The sequence below is a fragment of the Lichenostomus cassidix genome, chromosome Z (assembly GCF_008360975.1).
Source record: "Lichenostomus cassidix isolate B80296 chromosome Z, HeHo_3.0, whole genome shotgun sequence".
NCBI classification, from domain to species: Eukaryota; Metazoa; Chordata; class Aves; order Passeriformes; family Meliphagidae; genus Lichenostomus; species Lichenostomus cassidix.
The window spans coordinates 13251534-13271428 of record NC_139511.1 but is presented as its reverse complement, the minus strand read 5'-3'; the positions used below and the strand labels follow the sequence as shown (position 1 = coordinate 13271428).

The following is a 19895-nucleotide window of genomic DNA, read 5'->3' as shown; positions in this document are numbered from 1 at the left end:
TTGTGTTTCTAAAAAATGGGTTCAGTCCACGTAACTGGTGTTCATGTATCACAATGAATAGGTTGAGAATAAAGTTTATCACATGTCAAATCATAGAACCACAGGAAAATAAAAGGGCTGAATAGGATGTCTGAAGGTCATTCAGTTGACTAAGAGGGCCAGTCTACTTATCAGGTCAGTATAACCTTGTGTAGATGAATTTTACAACTCTACAACAGTGGAGATCCCAAGCCTCTTGGTTGGAAACAGTTCCAGTTCTCTACTTCCTTCTCATGAACTATTTTTTCTGATGTCCAGTCTGAACCTTCCATACCAAAGTTTTGTGGGCATGTGCCCTTGCTGCTGTTGCCTGGGACTATCAAGAGAGTAGAGTGGAAGAGTATGACAACATAATTTTTTAACTACCTTCCAAATATTTGCACGCTGGTATTACATTTTCCACTGGTGTCCTCCTCAGCTGACTAAATAAGCCCAGCTCCTTCAGGCACTGCTCAAAGGACATGTGCTCCATCCAGGCCTCTGACCACTGTGGCAGCCATACCCTGAACCCTTACAGTTTCTCCATGTCTCATGAAGACTCCGAAACTGGATGGGTTTTTCAATGTGTGGCTTTACTCTGAGTGGACAGGTATGATAACTCAAACTGCTGAATAAATTCCTTCTGGTGCGGCCTGGTATGTGCTTTACCAAATTTCCAAGAGGAATTCCATTTTCCCTAGTACTGTCAGTCCCCAGTTTCCTGAAGTTATGCTTTGCCTTCCTAAAATTTGAGCGTAATGTTATTTTTTCCTTGATATCATGCATATTCTCAGTCACCTCAGCACATTTGGATCAATCCGTTTCAGCCCCATCCATTAATGGTCTTCAAAGAATAATAGAGAATTTAATAGCTTGAACTGAAAGGCAAAGAGATTGAGTCTACGTTATGATTATATGAAGATACTTCTTTTACCTGAGTTATTGAAATAAAAAGAAGGAAAAAAGCTGTTTATGGTGACACAAAGATATTAGCAGAAATGCAAGACAGAAGACGAGTGATTTGTTACAGTTACCAAACCAACTTGGATATAATTTTATTCTTCACAGTAAGAAAAGTCAACTCAAATTGACAGAGGTGGAAGATGAAAGGAACACATCTGATCCCAAGTCCTTTTCAGTGGGTGTACTTCCACTGATTGCAGCAGTATGTTATAGCTGCATTTCTTACTTGTTATGTACTGCACAATTCTGGCCATTACTAACACCTCCTGAGGAGAAAGGTTAAAACTGCTTTTTCATTCTTCTCTTACAAAAAAATGGTGTTGAGATATTTTTTCTGAAATATATTATTAATGTAAAGTTCTTCAAGAATGGATGAAAGAACTTCATAGATGCTGAAAAATTTAAAATATTATTTAATTACTGTATTTGTTTTTTAAAAAATGTATTATAGTCACATTTTCCCATTTCATGGGTGTCACTGAAAAGTCTAAATGCTTTTCAGTGATGATTGGTTGAAAATCCAGTAAATCAAAGCCCATTTCAATACACTCTTTCACACTGTCTCACTGTGAATTATTTAAATACATTATAAACACAGCTCTACACACAAACTACTCCTCTGAAATCAATTTCTCATGTATATTTAAGAGACATTCAGTTCTATACTAACAATTTTTCCTATTTACCTGACACTGCACACTTTTTTCTTTGTTTTGTCTTCAGCTATAGACTGATTTTAGGCCCATTACCTGTAGACTTGGATAGCTAAATTGAATCTTTTACCATAATTTCATAAGTAATTACAGGAATAATGTGTTAGAGCATGTTTTGGGTGGTAACTAGGAACACAGAATACTCATCTTTAAGAAAGAATTTGTAAACATAGAGAAAGCGAGATAAAATTGAATATTGTATTCTCTTGATTCACTGGATATTTAAGTCTCTTGGACAGCTTTGTATGTTTGCACAGCTACTATAATTCATACCAATGCTACTGTCCAATCAGGATTATAGAAGTTTAGCTGATATCAGAAAATACAAAGTCTCGAAATTTCAAGCTTTCTTTATTTGCTTTATATTAGTCATTTTTTCCTCAAAAAATTGCACATAACAAACTTTGAAGATTAAGTGTACGGCTCTAAGTATACTATTGTCTTTCCTTCCAGGTAAGAATGCAGGCCTCCAGAAAGAGCATTATTGAACACATGTCAAAATGCAGAGCTTGCTGCTTTGGATGGGTATTTTATTTTGTGTCTAGGGTAGTATTTGAATTGTTTGGCCTGTGTTTAATTGTGTTTGGTTTATGCACTCAGCTGACAGAATATTTGGTAGGACTGTATTTGCTTGAACAAGCATATGTCCTTTTCTTGATATTCTTGATGTAAGTTGTAGTTCAACTTATCTTGGCATACTATGAGGCCTTCATTGCCTTTCGTTGGGTTTGTTCACAGTGTAGAATCACTTTATGCAAAACCTGTAGGCAGACTTCTACAGCCCACCACATTTACTTGCATCTCATGTCTGTGTAGTACTGGATTTTGTTTACTTTTGTGTGGCTTTGATAATTGAAGCCACTGCATGGGATCTTCTAGTCTATCTCTGACTCATCAGAGCAGGCGCTTTAGGAAGATGTCATTAGAAACAGGAAATGAGCCTATTTATAGCGGTGGCCCTCTCTGTGTCCTCTGGCTACATCCCAGAGTTGAATAGTCTGTTCAAGGAAAAAATACATATTTCATTTGAAACTGGTACTGGTATGAGCTTTATAAACTGTGTACTTTTGTTTATACTCTTTCCTGCGTAACATAATGCAGCAACTTACAAAACGGTGTATCTTTACTCTGTTTTTATAATCACAATATGTGCTATCTTTTTAACTTCATTTTCTTTTCTAAAACTGTGCCATTGTGATTTCTCTCACTATATTTTCTATTGTTTTTCAAATAGGGTACTCCTCTTTATAATATTTGGGGGTTTTTTGTCAACATACTTACTATTTTTTTCTTATATTTTACCTCATTTTCTACTCAAGCTAGCCTTTCCTCCCATTCTGGCTTGTCCCTGCTATTTTATTATTTTAATTAATTATCTTCATTAATGAACTTTGGTGAATCACATCTTCTCCAGTCATTGTCATGTTTGAATGTACACCTGTTCACTTGTTTCCTGTATACCCATATTTCTTGTTAATGGCTTTTCAGGTATTTGTACCCAAACTCCTGAATCTTCCTTTATTAATTAATTTACAAATTTTATTAATTAATTTACAAATAAGTAGACATTTAGAACTTTTCATGCTAGGCAAGTCATCTCATTTGCCCAACTTTAGAAAACCACTAATCAACTCTCACTTCCAGATTTTTCCTGTGTTTCTTGGGAAGAAATCTTTTGTATGCAGCACCAATTACATGGGCATGAATCATCCAGTATGCTCAAATACAGAACAGGCAGACATTTAACCCTTATCTGCATCATCCAAAACAAACACATAAGGATTTTTTGAATACTGGTGTTGCTTATGGAATACCTACCAGTTACTGTTCACTTTTCTCCTGATATAAATTTCCTGGGAAATGGTGTTTTTACCCTTTTAATGAGTAATATCGCAGTATTTCATAAGAGTAATGTTTTGATTCAAAATTACTTATTGAAAAATTTAATTAATTAATTGCTGGGAGAGGACAGTGGTGGGGTTTATCGTAAGGAAATTGTGGCAGGGGTAGCTGTGGCATACTTAATAGCTTGTAGTTTACAGTGTACATATACCCTAAGTTATAGGGTATGGATGTATGTAGTGCAGTTTGCTGGAAATACAGCTAAAGAAATATCAAGAGTATACTGAGAAAATTGGCTGCAGAGAATAGCCTAGGAACAGGTATGAAGCCTCATTTTAACCCCTGTGCAAACAATGGGAAGAGATCCACCCACTGCCCTGGACTTTGGATCTATCAAATGCAAATGTGCTGCTGTTGACATCAGCTACATGAATCAGAAACACTCCCCTAACTCTGTGAAAAACATGGTGATCATTTAGATGGGTATAGTGCATGCAAAAGAGCTTGTGCAACCCCAACCATTTGAGAGAAGTATTAAAGATAGCAGCTTATTCTTTCACTCTTTAACCCAGCAAACAAGTATCTTGTGAATAAAGCCACAATGACAATCATAGGTTAAGATTAATAAAAGTTTTTTTTTTTTTAAAGTAAATGTTTTTTCTGTTTCACAAGGGCAAAGATGAGGAGCTGAGGTTTTTCACATAAGAGCAATAGAGTATGTTTCTGCATCACAGATGCTGTCTGGATAGGACAACTGGGAGCATACTGCTAAGGAATTCAAAGTATCAGATATCCCAAACATGCTTCTTATCCTTTTTCTTTCATGGTTTTCTAAAAACTTTTTATTTTGTAAATTAGCTACTGGCCTCCCATACAGCTATTTGCAGGTTTATTCCTGAAGTTACAGGAAAAGGGTTGCTTTCCCCTCCATGTACTAGAATAGCTCATACTATAAACTTGTCTCTGATGGGAACTGCTTCCTGCAGGAAGTGCTTGGAAACAATTTGTCCTTGGTGGATGACTTTTCAAGCAAGTGCATATCCTAGGAAATGCATTCCATATGTCTAAAAAAACCACAATGGATAACATTCAGTGTCCTTTCAATCTCCTGCATTGAATCCATTTGGACATCCAACACATTTTAACAGGTAACATTTGGCTTAGTTACACACTCCATAGCTCCTGAGCAGCAGGGAACCAGGCCTTTGATTCTTGTCAACTATTTCATGTTCTCTTTTCTGTCATGAAAAAACTCTTAATTAACAGTGAATTGCTTTCCAGCTGAAACAGGGCTTGTTGTATAACAGAAATGCTCACCAGCAAATGGTAAACTCACCTTTCATTGCAGAAAAATGGCCTCGTTTTAACAATCATTAATTATGAGAGCTGATAAAGACATTGGAATAAGATGCCAATAGAATGCACTACAAAGACAGGTAGTTTCTACTGATATCGTTATGAAAATGTGTTATCCACTATCAAGTCCCATTTCCTTTCCCAGTCACAAGCAGATGGGCTCAGATTAAATCTTCAAAGGACACTGGACATGATTGTTCATGGGCTGGATAAACCTGGCTCTGCACAGCCTGTGGGTCAGAATGACTCTCAGCAGGAAGTGCAGACTCCCCTAGACCAGCCCCTTGGCAGTGGGAACACAGTCTAAAAAACCTTTCTGAAGTTATACCTCCCTACAGCAAAACCTTCCATTTTTTTTAGTATTTGTAACACACAATTTTCTTCTACACAAAGAGTTTGTTGCATACTGATATTTTCTCTGATTAAGTTCATTAGTTTTATCTGGTTATTTGACAAAAAGCATAGATTAAGGAAATTTACAGACTTTTCACCTTGTTTCTTCCCTGGTTTTCATTTCATGCAGCAGTCTAGTCACCTGAGTCAGTTTTTCTGTTTCCTGAATCACACATCAGTTTTTTGCTTTCTTGATTAGATAAATCCTAACTTTAAAAGAGGAGAAAATTTTTATATGGGACCTTTATTTAAAATGTGGGAGCATTCCAGGAAAAAATTTTAGAATTTGTTTTATTATGGAGATTTACAAAGCACTGAAGACAATAATCTACTAAAACAAATTTAAAAACTGTAGTACTGTGAAAGAGCTACGCTATTTTTCTAACTTCTCTCAGGGTACACAACACTAAAAAGCTTTTTTCCTTTTAAGCATGTGGTAAATTTATACTCAAAAGAGCAATGAGTAAATAGTTATGAAACGTAGTGGATACTGTCTTACTACATTTTATATCACAAAAACACAGCAAAGGATAAAAATTGCTTTTAAAGCATGGAGTATAAGTTATTAAGCTTCTCATAGCTGTAAATAAAGTTTTTATTTACTACTGTTTGAGTTGGAGCTCCAGACATGCATGTTTTAATTTAAAAATAATAAGCAGGAAGAGGTAATGCATTTGAAACTTTTGCACCTCCTTTAAATAAATAAAAAAATATTTTATATTTCAGATTTCACTGATTCTCTAGGGCTAGAAGTCAAAAAAAATAATAGGTTTCTCTTCGTGATATGGAAGATCAATGCTGATGTAATTTGAATAGAGATGCTGAATTTTCTTCTACAGCCCTGCTGTCACATATGGTTATTTCACCAATATTAGGAATTATCATTAAGGCAAGAGTTCAAATTAATTGATCCTGGTACAAAAAATACCACATCTATTGGTTAAGCAGAGCCAAGATATGTAAATATACACAGAACAGTTAAATGAAAATATAAAATATATACAGAAAAATAAAACACAGGGAGAATAAGGTGCATTTTTTTCTCAATTAAAAAAAAATATTTCTGAGATGTTAATTTTGAAAATATTTCAGTATTGCTTAAGGAAACGCCCACCTTTTAAACAGAAAATAAATCTATTCTGTGAAAATATGCCTTTTAAATTAATTATTCTAAGCCTCAAGGCTCACCCCTCATAATGGAAAAAAATCAGCCTCTATGCTATATAATTTTAAATCATTGGTTTTGGGTTTTTTTATTACTATTATTATTAGAGTTAACATCTACAGGAAATTGAAATACTCAATGATTTTGCACAGGCTGCAGATACTTCGGTTTTACTGGTATAATTATCTCAGTAACACTTTACATACAGAAGCAAGCAATTTTCTTTCTGAGTGTATTAGCTATTAAATTAAATCTATGCAATTACACTGCTATTGTTTAAAAACAATGCATCCCTTGTCTTAATATGGATTTGTCAGTTTACTGTCAGAATATGTCAGTTTGAGAAATAAACAGAATCCACAATTAACATTTCCACATTATCACAGCGAGCTACTGGATGCTGCTCAGCTGGTGAAGCCAAAATGACAAACATGTGAGTGGAGAAGGCAGCCCCAGACCAAAGGACCAGGTGCTGGCTCTTACCTGCAGGCTGTTGAAGATGATGAAGAAGACTAACAGCCAGAGGTGCCGGTAAGCCATGTGCAGTCCTCCCCACAGCCAGGTGATGGAAATCAGGGCAAAGAGGTACAAGATCAAGGGTATCTCTGCAAACCACAAACACAGCATTTCAGCTGGTGAGCCCTGGGAAAAACACTTTTTAAAGCATTGCTGACACAGGACATGGTTTTGCTGTCTCTGGCTAACCTTGGAGCTTGATCTCCAGTGGTGGGCAGCTGGGTGGGGGGCCCAGGGCTTTTAGGACCTCGCCCCAGGATCAGAAGACCAACAGAAGGATGCTGTCAGGGAACCGGGAGGTATGAGGGGCAGTGGGAGCACAGCCCAGCTCAACAAACCAAATGGTGGGAAGAGCACACAAGGAGTCAGAAAATATGCTGAACTTTGGAGAAGAATGGCAGAGCTCTTGGCAAGCTTTGGAAATTTTGAGAGAAATTGGATTTCTAAAAATTGAGAGGAAAGGAAAAAGAAGAAAAGTACTATGGATACACAGACTGCCCCAGTTCTGGCCACTTGTAGGATCATAGGAAATGATAAGAATAGCTTATTCTTTGATTTGATGTTATTTTCCCCTTCAAGTCAAACGTAAGACATCTGACTCTATACAACTTAAGAGTGACAATCTCCACTCAGATCTCCAAGACCCCCAAGATAGACTTTGAACCAGTTAACTTCATTCACCTTCAAAAATGTGTGCAGAATCTGTCTTTAAGCACGCACATATACACCACCATTTTATGTTCCCACTCTATTTACAGCATAAAATATTTAGGGAATGCTGGCAGGAAGATCTCTGAATGGACAAAGTTTGCAATACGGAAAGAAAAATTTAGTTTTCTCACCCACATGTTTCTCCTACTGACAAGAGCCAGCCCCTGTGTTGACCATGTTTGAGGCAGAATTCAAAGTCTATGTTTTCCAGGTCTGCACACATCAGGGGCAGAGGTGCTCAGCCAGGCATTGTCTCTCTCCATATTAGTTATGCAGCATCAGCAAACAGTGGGGATGGGCTTTTGACAGGTGTTGTTCCAGAAACAGTAGTTTAGGAGCCCTTTAGCCCTTTTGTTTAATTCTGTACAAATAGTAAGGGCCTTCTGAGCGTAGGCAATACCCCAAGTCATATAAACATAACATTTTAACAAGAAAAAGTGTAAAGATGACTGCTTTTGTCCACATGCTGAATATTGGTACAGTTTATGGTTTTGATTTTTCCTTCATTGGTAACAACTGCCTCATTATCAGTCTTGAAAACAGGTAATACAGAGTTGAAACTTTGGCAGAATTGAAAGCCTTGGATGCTTGAGTTCTCTATACCCATTTGTTGTATTTTGATCAAACAAAAGCTCAGTAACCAGAGCAAACACATCAGAAAATAAGCAGCAAATTCTTTTAAGTTTGTAAAATCAGCATTGCACAAAGGAAAAGGATGCAAAAAAATAGACTTGATATGAACGAAAATAGTCCAATTATTTTTAGCTTTTTTCATATTAAAATAAAACCAGCAGCCCCCTAACAAACGAACCCAGAGTGATTCTGAGCAGAGAAACCTTCAGTGACATGACTTTTATTCTAAATCCAAGTGCAAGCAGTTACTTCTAGACTACTCAGATAAACCTTAGTAGATAAGACTGATATGGAGCAGTCAGCTCAATATCACTGTGATGTAACTGAGACACTAACAAGCAGTTCTGTTGGATATTATATAACCAACCATGCTGGTCCACGTTTTTTGTACACAGTTATCATTGTTTTTTAGTACTAAGAACGATGGAAGATTTTGTTTAAACAACAGTCCACACACACCTTAAATACATATAAATGCATATATGCATGCATATATCATTGTCCTGACTGCTCATGTCTTTCCCTGAAATATGTCCCCTTTTCCTTACTATAAGTTTAAGAAACACTGACGAGTTGAAAACTTCAATACAGATAAATGCAGCTTATGCATCCCTAATTGCATTTATTTAGAGTTTGAAAGCTTACCATAGTCCAGCTTGATATTTGACTAGGTGAAATTACATACATTAAATTTACTACAAAATTAGATGCGTCCACTGTTTGTCATTCCTTCCTCATTGCTGAGAAAAGATCATTTCCTTATTAACTTACTTACAAAATTAATTTTTCAGCATTGCTTCTGTTCTGAGGATTAGAGTACATTGTAGTAAGTTATTAAATGTGGAAAAACTGTAGTTTACTACAGTAGGGGAGTCCTTAGAATGAACACAAGATTTTGCACAGTGATTCACATAAAAACAATGATGGTGAGAATTTGAAAGATAGGCTGCAATATTTTAATGACAGGTTTGGATTAGATTACAAAATTCATGAACTAGGAAAAACATAGAGATGATGAAAAATTTGATTACCTCATCAGGAACTGAAAAGGAATTGTATTGGTTATATAAAATATTTATTTGACCTTGCCTTCAAGAAGGGCCAAAAGAGTTGATCAGATACCATACTTCTCCCTGCAATTCTTCCATTTACAACTCAGGAGCTTCCTGAACCAGACACAGGGCTTTTGTTTTTCTGTTTAGTAATCTTCAGGGGACTTTTCATTCACAAAATCATGTTGAACCAATTACAGTGAACTTTGATAGTTCAGAGGAATTATCAGTGCAAGGAACTCTACAGTAACGTCACAAGATTCAGGTAATAAAATGCCAGATTGCTCAGCTGAAAAAGCCGTCAGCATTGTGTTTGCTGTTTGGTTTCCTTATAGTAGAAGCAGGAACAAGAAACAGCAGGAAACAAAACCTGGAACATTTCCAAACACTTATGATTTCACCTACATTTTTTTAAAATTTGTAACAAACTAAACCCTCACCATTTCATATTTCTGAAATAAACCTCACAAAGAAAAGAAAGACTGGTGACGGTTTAAAGCTTCATTCTCTGTTGCATTATAAGGCATCTGAGGATGTCCCTGCTCATTGCAGGGAGGTTGGACTAGATGGCCTTTAAAGGTCCCTTTCAACTCAAACTATTCCATGACACAAACCATGGTTTGTACTGACTTACTGAGAGAAATAATCTCATTATGAGGCTCACATATCTACAGCGGCACCTACTGCAACCCAAGCAGGCTGCTTAATGATGTCCACAAAGAATTTTAACCCCACAGGACTGTGCTTCCATTCAGCCTGTGCATGACTTCTTCAGAAATGAGAACTGCAACACTTATCACATTTGTGTGCTCAAAAGGACTGGAAGAATGATGATAGATACTGTATTTTCGAACACAGGATTAGACTGCTTAAAATTTATTCATAGCTGGGGTCTGGATTAGATTCTACTACTAGTTGAATAGCACTGCTTCAGAAACTGCAGTGAAAAAAAAAAGAAAAAAAAAGAAAAATTCCTTTCCAGTGTCAAATGCATCCTGTCTGTCAGCTCCCTTCAAATGCATGATACACCTATTTTGGAAATCATGGGAAGGGGATAACTGCCAACTTCTGCATCTGAGAGCACTAAGAGCCATGTGGCCTCTTGGTAATCCAAGGCTTGGAGGATGAGCAGCATAGAAAAAGAAAAAAGTGGAAGCAACTGTTCAGAGGAACAAGAAGATGAGGAGGAGCCTTGCCCCACAATGCACTGTCACATTTTTGATAGCTCATCTAACAGCAAGTTGAAGATTGAGGTGGGTTCATATATAGCATTGTAAATTCACCTAGTGAAGGCACAGTTCCCATGGTTAACCTTGCATCCCTGTGAAGTGCCTATTAATTATGAACAAACAGTCTGATGATGCCTGCTACAACCTATTTTACCAGGGAGGGAAGAAGCAATGGAAATCCTCCTGCATAATTTCAGTCTGCTGAAATTTCTCTAAGAGAAAACAACTGCTCATGGTGCATAGTGAAAAGTTCTTGGAAAAGTAAATTCCACTAACATGGGTTTTTTACTTTAAAGTTAGGAAAACCAATGTTCAAACACTTAGAAAATCTACTATCTGAATTAACCAACAGCTCACTTAAAGGCATCAAAGCAGAAGTCTAAGCCCTATGACACCTGAAGGTCGCCCACCTTCCTTCCTTCCTTCCTTCCTTCCTTCCTTCCTTCCTTCCTTCCTTCCTTCCTTCCTTCCTTCCTTCCTTCCTTCCTTCCTTCCTTCCTTCCTTCCTTCCTTCCTTCCTTCCTTCCTTCCTTCCTTCCTTCCTTCCTCCCTTCCTCCCTTCCTCCCTTCCTACCTTCCTCCCTTCCTCCCTTCCTCCCTTCCTCCCTTCCTCCCTTCCTCCCTTCCTCCCTTCCTCCCTTCCTCCCTTCCTCCCTTCCCTTCCTCCCTTCCCTTCCCTTCCTTCCCTTCCTTCCCTTCCTTCCCTTCCTTCCCTTCCTTCCCTTCCTTCCTAAAAAATTCTCCAGGACAACAAGTCTGAGCAATGAAAAATGTTAAATCAAATAGAAATTAAGAAAACTGAAAATTATTAAATAATATCTTTATTTTGAATATGTGGTGTATTTGAATATGTAGTGCTTTGAAATGTAATGCCGAATGTGCCTTTGCAGAAAATATCTAGATGATCAAACTGTGGGAAATAAAGAGTGAACTGTGCTTTAATAATGTATTTAAATGTCTGTATTCTCATCACTGTGTTGGTCCATATTGTGCCTTTTTTTAAATTTTATTTTTCTTTATTTTTTCAATAAATAAAAAATTCAGTAAAAGAAGGAATTTAATACAGCTTTAATTATCTTCTGAGTTTACCTATAAATATTTACAATGTGTCCTCTCCTCAGGCTGTTAAACTGATAATGCAACTTTAATTGCTTTTAACAGTTCTTGGCTAAACATGAACACCTACTGCAAAACCTGAAAGATCTTTAAAAACATTTTTTCCCAGATGACTGTGGAGAGTGTGTTGCTTCACAGAACTTCAACATTTTTTGGGAGACCTAAATTAGTAAAATATTTACAGGCTATTGCTCGAGAAGTCATCAGTTAAACTTAGCAATGCAAATATAAAAATGCCACAAAAACTTTTTTTTTTTTTAATAAGCTTGAATAACAGTGTTCCAAATCCTGCAGGCTCTGTTTCCAATTGTTTTTGACAGCTGCTGTAAAAAAAGGAGTTTGGTAAGAGGACTTTGTGGACAAAATAAATTAAAAAAAAAACAAAACAGATTTCTCTCATAAAGTTCAAAGAAGAAAATACCACCACCAAGAACATGAGATTAATGAATCATAGTAAAACCACTGATTCCTGATTGGGAATGTAAATGTGCAGAATTTAACAGTATTAGACACTGAAGACCAGAAAGCTGGTAGTTCCATGTCCATGAAATCCAACTGGACAAAAATGTTCATTGATAGTTGGTAGAAATAGGAAGTAACAAATGTGTTAAAATATCACTTTTTGTTAATTGATATTTTTTGATCTGCTGCTCCTTCTGGCAAGGAAAATTTTGAAATTAAAGGATACTTTTTAAAAGTAAAGCATATTTCCAATTAAGAATAAGAAATACATCACTACTTCAAAATCATAGAAGACTAGCCTCTCTAACCTTTGCACTAAATCTCAGGGTTTTGGCAAACTTACATATACGTCTTTAAGACACTTCGTGGTATAGTAAAATGAAAAGAGGGGCATTTTATCATAGCTTATGCTATTACCAGTACGCAGGCAGCATGGCAAATCCCAGAAAAGTGGTAAATCAAAGGAATGAAGAAAAATTTGAGCCTATTTATCTCCACATTATTTAGATGCGTTATGCAAAATATTAAATGAGTGCTAAATTTGTGACTGTTTAGTCACAACTCATGTAAATGAGCCTGCTTCTGCAGGTTTTTTTTAAGAAAAACAGCTAATTTGGACGTGAAGCACAGTGCAAGCAATCTAAATTACATAAGCGCAGATGATGCATCCAAGTTATTATCTTATTCAAATCTTAGTTCTATATTTCAGCTTCTAATTATGTTCGTGCTTTTTGTCTTAACAGTATTTGTAAAAAATCTTGAAGGCAAAGATTTGTTTTTCTCCTAATTAAAAAAAAGGAAAGCTCCTGGAGCACTATGAAGACTAAAATATTATATCCAGTCTGTGTGATGAATACTGTGAATAAGGTACATGATTCTCAGTTCAGAAGTAGCCAACATCTAGCTCTTGATTTATAGATGTATATTGTCATCTCAAGATGAAAGCATTCTTGCAATTCAGTGTTCCTTTGATTCTCTTGGATACATGATATTTATCTTACGATTGAGATAAAGACTTTAGCATATATCTTACAGGATAGGGAAGACATGTAGACATGTGACTACATGTTTAGATATACATTCTCACTTGAAATCAAAAGCCATGTCCTCAGCATCATTTTCTGAGCACAGAAGCATATTTGGATACTCGCATTTTGTGTGCTTATTTGTTTCTTGAAAAAATAAGATAGTAGTAGGTATAGGCAGGCTCTCCAGCACGTTCTGTTGTGACTAGAAATTGAATACTGCTAAGACAATAAGTATATTTTGAGGCTGGAACTAAATGCTTCTTAAGGTCCCTTTCAACCCAAACCATTCTATCATTTTGTATTAAAGAAATTTAAATGAAGGAACATGAAAGAAGGTAGTTAAAATTTTTACAGCTAAATATTTAAGGCTTTCTTCACGAAGCTCTGTTTTGGCAACATGAAGTTTTAATCTTTACCTTAATTCTGTCACTTTTACAATTATGATTCAGGTAAGTTCCACTGCATATTTATAAGCAGGGCATGAAAATTATGCCAGTTCAAGATTCATTCAATAAATTAAGCTCATTTACAATTATCGGGAGAAAAAATAAATTGTTCCGCTTTTAAATCTTTTTGTGAAATTACGAAAGGTTAGCAAACAGAAAATAAAATCACATATATTGGATTGCTGTCTTCTTAATATCCATTTTCTGTATTTGCATATTAGGACCTGTAACCATTAGGGTTCCACAGGGCTCTGTCAGCCCTGTGCTCTTCAACATCCTCATAAATGATCTGCACACAGGACTGGAGGGGACGCTGAGCAAGTTCATAGACAACACAAAACTGGGAGGAGCTGCTGACTCCCTCAAAGGCAGTGAGGCCCTGAGAGAGACCTCAGCAAATTAGAGCACTAGGCAATCACCAACCATATGAAGTTCAATGAGGGCAAGTGCTGGATTCTGCACCTGGGACAGGACAATTCTGGATATATGTGCAGACTAGGGAATGAGATGCTGGAGAGCAGTGAGATGGAAAGGGACCTGGGAGTTCTGGTCAGTGGCAAGTTGAATAAGAGTTAGCAGTGCCCTGGTAGCCAGGAGGGCCAAGTGTGTCCTGGGCAGCAAACTTAAATATTAGTTAACCCAAAGGCTGTTCATTATCTAATGAATACTTCTGACTTGGGTCCTGTAAAGGCTAACTTTTGAGAAGGTGCTTTCTGTATATAGCAGAACAGTCAGCCAACAAAATATGTTTGCTGAAAGGCTGGCAAACAGAACCAGTACAAACTCAAGACTCTTTTTGAGCAAACTCAATGCCTATCTCTGAATGAGTACACTAGAGGTAGAGTTAGCATTCCTTGAAAATCAGCTTTCACAATTTTTTGAACCTTTCACACTTTTCTTTCCAACATTCACTTTAGAGGAGGAAGAGATGCCTGCTCTAAGAGAAAACTTATTCTTGACTCTCCTACTGCCCCTGCTTTAGCCTTCTACTGTTGAGGAAAATTACCTGAGCAAAGAAAACTATATCAATCTGTTACTATGACTATGACATAGTCTGTTACTATGACTAGTAACAGACCAATTCTGGAACAGTAAAAACAGTGTGACAGGGCAACCTCACATATTCAGTATTCTAGACAGGGTAATGAGAATTGTGCATACTGCTCAAATTAATATTTGGTAAACCATATTTACTTGTGTTTATTCTACACTACAACCTTGTTTTCATCATATTCTTTTACAGTGATAGCCTGGTCACAAAGCTAGTAAAGAGTATGAACACTCTGCAGGAAGATCACAGACCACTGCCAAAGGAATTGACAGCAGTTACTGAAAGCAGATTTTTGCTGGCCTAACTGTCTTTGGGCAATTGTGTTTTCATGAAACAACCAGAGTAGTGTATGAGAGATGAGAATCTACTTAAGGGTACCCAGAACAAATCCACATGACTAGGAAGAATATATGCATGACAGAAAAGGAGGCACAATTAGAAAATGGGCATCTATGCATAAATATAAGTAAAAACCATCCAGTTATATCCTGTAGTTTTCCAAGAAAATATTTATCTGTCGGCAAACAGATCCTCTTTGCAGTTACTAAGGGAGATATGTTTTCTTTTAGGCGTATATGGTGAAACCCAGAATTGTTATTCTGCTCTTGAGAAAGAAAAAATACACAGGAGTCCTCTTTAGTCTGGGTAGCAACACACTCTATGCTTGTAAGACAGAAAAAATAGCAAAACACTGTGCTGCTACCTAAGTTCAGCAAGATGTTTTACAGAATTTATTCTAATAGCTGTAAAAGAATAATGTGGTGGTTTTCTATAATGGAGAGACTGTATTGGTAGAAAAGGGAAGGGCAAACTATGTCATCTACCTTGAATTCCCTGGGCCTTTGACATAGATAAACTGTTGTTTGGTGGTTCCACCTTTCCTCTGGTTTTGGATGAAACAGAGAGAAACCCTGGCATATTCATTGACACAAGTACACGGAAAAATAATGGATATCTGTGCAACTTAAGGAAGTAACATTGCCTACAGACCTTCCTAACACATAGGATCCTAACACATAGGGTCTTGTAAGGCAGAACTTGGTTCAGGTATCCAAGACCCCCATCTATGCTTCAAAAGTAAGATATCATCGTGAAGCTGATTGCAGACAACTTTGCTGATGTGAAAAATGTTGTTCCCCACAGCAGCCATTGATGTGGTTACACTAACAGGAGCAGGAGCAGGCCCCAGGGATTTTGTAAGAAGACAGAGTCAGTTCAGTGAATTTCAAGATTCAAGTTTTAAAAGTGATACCAGGCCGTACTACCGCAACTGCCTTTGAACACGATTTATAAAGCACAATATATCCATAAAACATTAAAAACAGGGTAAATATACTAGCACCAATGTTAATTTCAGACGAGGAATATTCAGTCAAAAAAGTCAGAGGCCTTTAGTTAATAGTCAGTACTGCAATATGTAGTTATAGGCAATATTAAAAACTACAGAAATCACCGTCTTTTCTCTCCAGAAGCTTACACCATAAATACAGCTACACAGAGACTCTTGATACAATCCCAGGTGCCATAAATCGCAGCAGACAGCTCATTTCCTCTCTAAAACAGTTTCTCTCCAACTTGTTCTCACCATCACTGTAGGAAGTGGGGTTAGGGTTTGTGCTTACAAAAGCTCTTTGGTAGCAAGACGGTAGTTTGCCTTGCAGGTGCACAACTACAATCTACTTTAAAAAAAAAAAAAGGGGGATTTTACTGAACTGCTCTCCTCTTGAATTTTTTCTGTTCTTTTGCGACTTAGACATTCTCCACCCTGAATTCTAGATTCTATTGGAGAAGAAAACACCCTGAATCCTATGTTAAATCAAAGATTTGTTTCAACCCTACGATTTCATGTCTTCATGTCAAGCAGTTATAATTTCCATTAGTACTTTCTGCCATTTTGCATGACAATATTATTCATGGTATTGTTTCAACATTCAGTTTGCTTTTTTCCTTTGGTTTAACTGCTCTGAGACAAGGCTTAACCCTCACATATTAATAAGGAATCTCTTTAGAGATATCCAAACAAAATTGATTATAAATAAATCAACTGAAAGACTGGAAAGAGGAGCAACTTCTGCCACTGCCTCAGGCAGTGCATTTATAGCAGAAAGAAATGAAAGAGTGAAACTAAGGTCTTGAATATCATCAGACCTTATCCAAATTCATACTGATTTCAGTCAAGCTAATATTGTGTCATTACAAAAAAGAAATATTTGCAGAAATGTCCAGATGATAAATTTTCTATAAAAAGGAATATGTCTCTATCAACCAAATATCAAAAAGTTATTTGCACTAGGTTATAAAACTCTTTTTTTTTTCTTTTTTTTTTTTTTCTGGGAAAGTATTTGTACTTGAAATTTTTCTGACGGAGGAGGCTGACCAAAACTTCCTGTTTTGCACAAGACAGACCTTTTCTTTCAAACACATTTCAGTTGCAAGCAGCATAGGAAATATCAAAACAGAGGCATTAACTCCCAATAGTCCAATGCACAGTGCACCATGCACATGGCTTTGCAGCTCCAAATACACTGCAAAACAAAGGGACCAAAGCTGTGCCCATCACCTGGGGTCAAGCAGGGGGGCACAGCCTGGATCCATAGGTTATCTTGCTCTGCAAGTGGACCATCATTGCACCTGAGCAGCCTCAGTGCTCCCTGGGACAGGGTGTTCCATGCCCCCAACCAAAACCTGGCATGGGGACACAGTGCTCCAAGCAGGGCAGTGCTTTGTTTTGTTTCTGTTCTCTTTAGCTAGACTAAACTTAGTCACAAAGCCAGTGATACTACTTTTTGTTCTAGATTTTACATATTTTTATCCTACTCTGACCGTTAAGCATCTGCATAACTTTGATCATCAAAGTACTTTCACAGACTTCAAAAGGGCACTTGGAGGCTTAACCTTAAACTAAGTGTGTAGGTACCTAGTGAACTATGGTCTCAGGTGGAGTTCTCTGAACAGCTGAGACCAACCTGTACCATTCAAAAGTACAATGTTTGCATAGGGGTACCCAACAAATAATACCTGCTGCATTTGTTCTTCCTCTGAAAATATCGTCATATGCCTTCCATTGAGGAGTCACCTGGTAGGCGTGGATGAACACCACAAAAACCACCACCAAGCACATTAATGGCACCAGAGCAGCGGTGAAGAGAGCGGCATAGGCATTTGGAATGAAACACCTGATGGAAAAAAAATGGAAAAAATTGCTGTTGACAAACAGAAGAGACATCTTGAATGGCCATAAACAGAATTTCAGAAACAAATATTTTTGAAAAAGGATGTGCTTTACAAACCACAAATTCTTTAACTGTTCCCAGAGTAACCTTGATAGGTTCCTTTGTGTTCTGTTGCTTCTTATCTCCTCATCATATTTTAAAGAGTGTAGCATTTGCTCTTTAAGTATGCATGTTATATTTAGCCTAACCAATGTTAGAAAAATTTAAAATAGCAATGAAACAAATTATGTTTTAACAAACTACATGCTGCTATATTCATTTGAAGTGATCATTCTTAGTCACCAGTTCCTAAAAGGACATTATGCAATTTTCTATTCTTAGCTCCTGAAACCACAAATTAAATTTTGAAAAATATGTTTTTAAAATAAATGAACAAGTCCTAAAGGCAACATAAGTATTCATTCTCAAGTTGTTGGAAATTACATGTAATTTGCACACATAAGCCAAATGCTCACTCCCTCCCCCCGCCTTTCTTCCCCAGTTGTTCAGTCTCTCCTTGCCCTTTTCATTTATTTAAGTTATAATTATTTTTAAAGATGTATCAGGAACATGAATTATCCCAGAAAGAGTCAAATAATGCATATATGATGATGACTTGAAGAAAATGGAGATGGTAGTTAAAGAGAGCTCTTGAGAGTATGAGAGATGAGGGTTTTCTGTGCTCTCCCTGGAGACCAGTGTGTGCTTTACAGCCACTGACCTACCCTAGAGATGACGCATGACAGAGCAGCCCAAGGGACGGTGCAGGAGTCAGTATGTCTAGAGACCATGTGGTCACTGCTATCCCTATTAAGAGGGTGTAACTTACCCAACCCTTCTGTTTCTCAGGTCAGCTTGTCTAAGTAAGCTTAGAGTTAATGCTGATATAATATACATCTGAGAAAAGCCTAGGTACATGTTTCACTGATGGCATACTTTCTGGGTTTGCTTAGGTGTCCTTCATACACTGCCAGCAAGTCAAGATTGCATCCCTTACCTCTTTCAGAACATCAGTCATGCATACTCAGTGAATCCCAAAAATAATTTCCAGCACAATCTAGAAACTTTCTAAAACTTTCTGCAGAATGTCCAGGCTCTGTCAGACTACAAGCTTAGATACCATCTGATAATCTAACTGAGCAAGCAAACACCAGGGACAGTAGGAACTCTGCACTGCAATTAAACACATTTGTTCCTTTCCTCGTAGGAGAGATGCTTCAATCCTTTACTCCTCTTGGTGACCTTCACTGGACTTTGTACAGTCTGTGTATGTCTCTTTTGTACTGAGAAGGTCAGCATTAAATCCAGCACTTCACATGTGACTTCATAAGTGCTGGGCAGAGGGAAGGATCACTTCCTTTGACCAGCTTTCAAAATGACTGATTTTGGACACAACATCTGACCTATTTCATCTTTCTAATTTTCAGTATTTCTTAGGTATGGAAGTTATTTTTTTTTCCCTAATGCATTCCTGAGTTGGTGCAATTAGGATTAAGAAATGAAATCACATTACCACAACCTATGCTGTTTTTAACGATTATACTGAAGCCAAGAATCTTAGCACAAGAATGGTCTTCTATAAAATAATATTTATGTTCTGAGACCTGTATTTTTTTTTGACTTGATACATTTCTGTATTTCAAAGCTAATATAAACTCTCAAAATCTGAGTGTCTTGACACTTTATTGTAAACACTCCTTTATTATATTATTATTAATAAAAGCTATGTAAAAATGAAAACCCACAGAGATGGACTACTTTTACTAATACCCCTAGGTACATGCCCTAAAAAATACACTGGAAAGTCATGTAAAGAAATACACAAAGCCATATAAATCTTCACAGCTTACTTTGGATTTTTTTCTTGAAGAATTGGTGAGCAAGTCAATGACAACCACATCATCCTGTAAGATTTATTAATATATAGTAATGTGATGATATATGTTGACAGATATATTTTATGATGGAAATCATATGGGATACCATTAT

At 36.9% G+C, this 19895-nt stretch overlaps 1 protein-coding gene across 3 annotated transcripts in view; it reads right to left on the bottom strand.

The window, feature by feature from the left end:
- The window catches only part of ADGRV1 (adhesion G protein-coupled receptor V1), a 275778-nt gene that overhangs the window by 29438 nt on the left and 226445 nt on the right, over nucleotides 1-19895 (bottom strand). For all 3 annotated transcript variants that reach the window (XM_085042779.1, XM_085042782.1, XM_085042781.1), the window contains 2 exons: nucleotides 17713-17870; nucleotides 6934-7055 (listed from right to left, as the gene is read on the bottom strand). In XM_085042779.1, the coding sequence (XP_084898905.1) occupies nucleotides 6934-7055; nucleotides 17713-17870 (280 nt within the window). The remainder of the gene's footprint in view (nucleotides 1-6933; nucleotides 7056-17712; nucleotides 17871-19895) is intronic.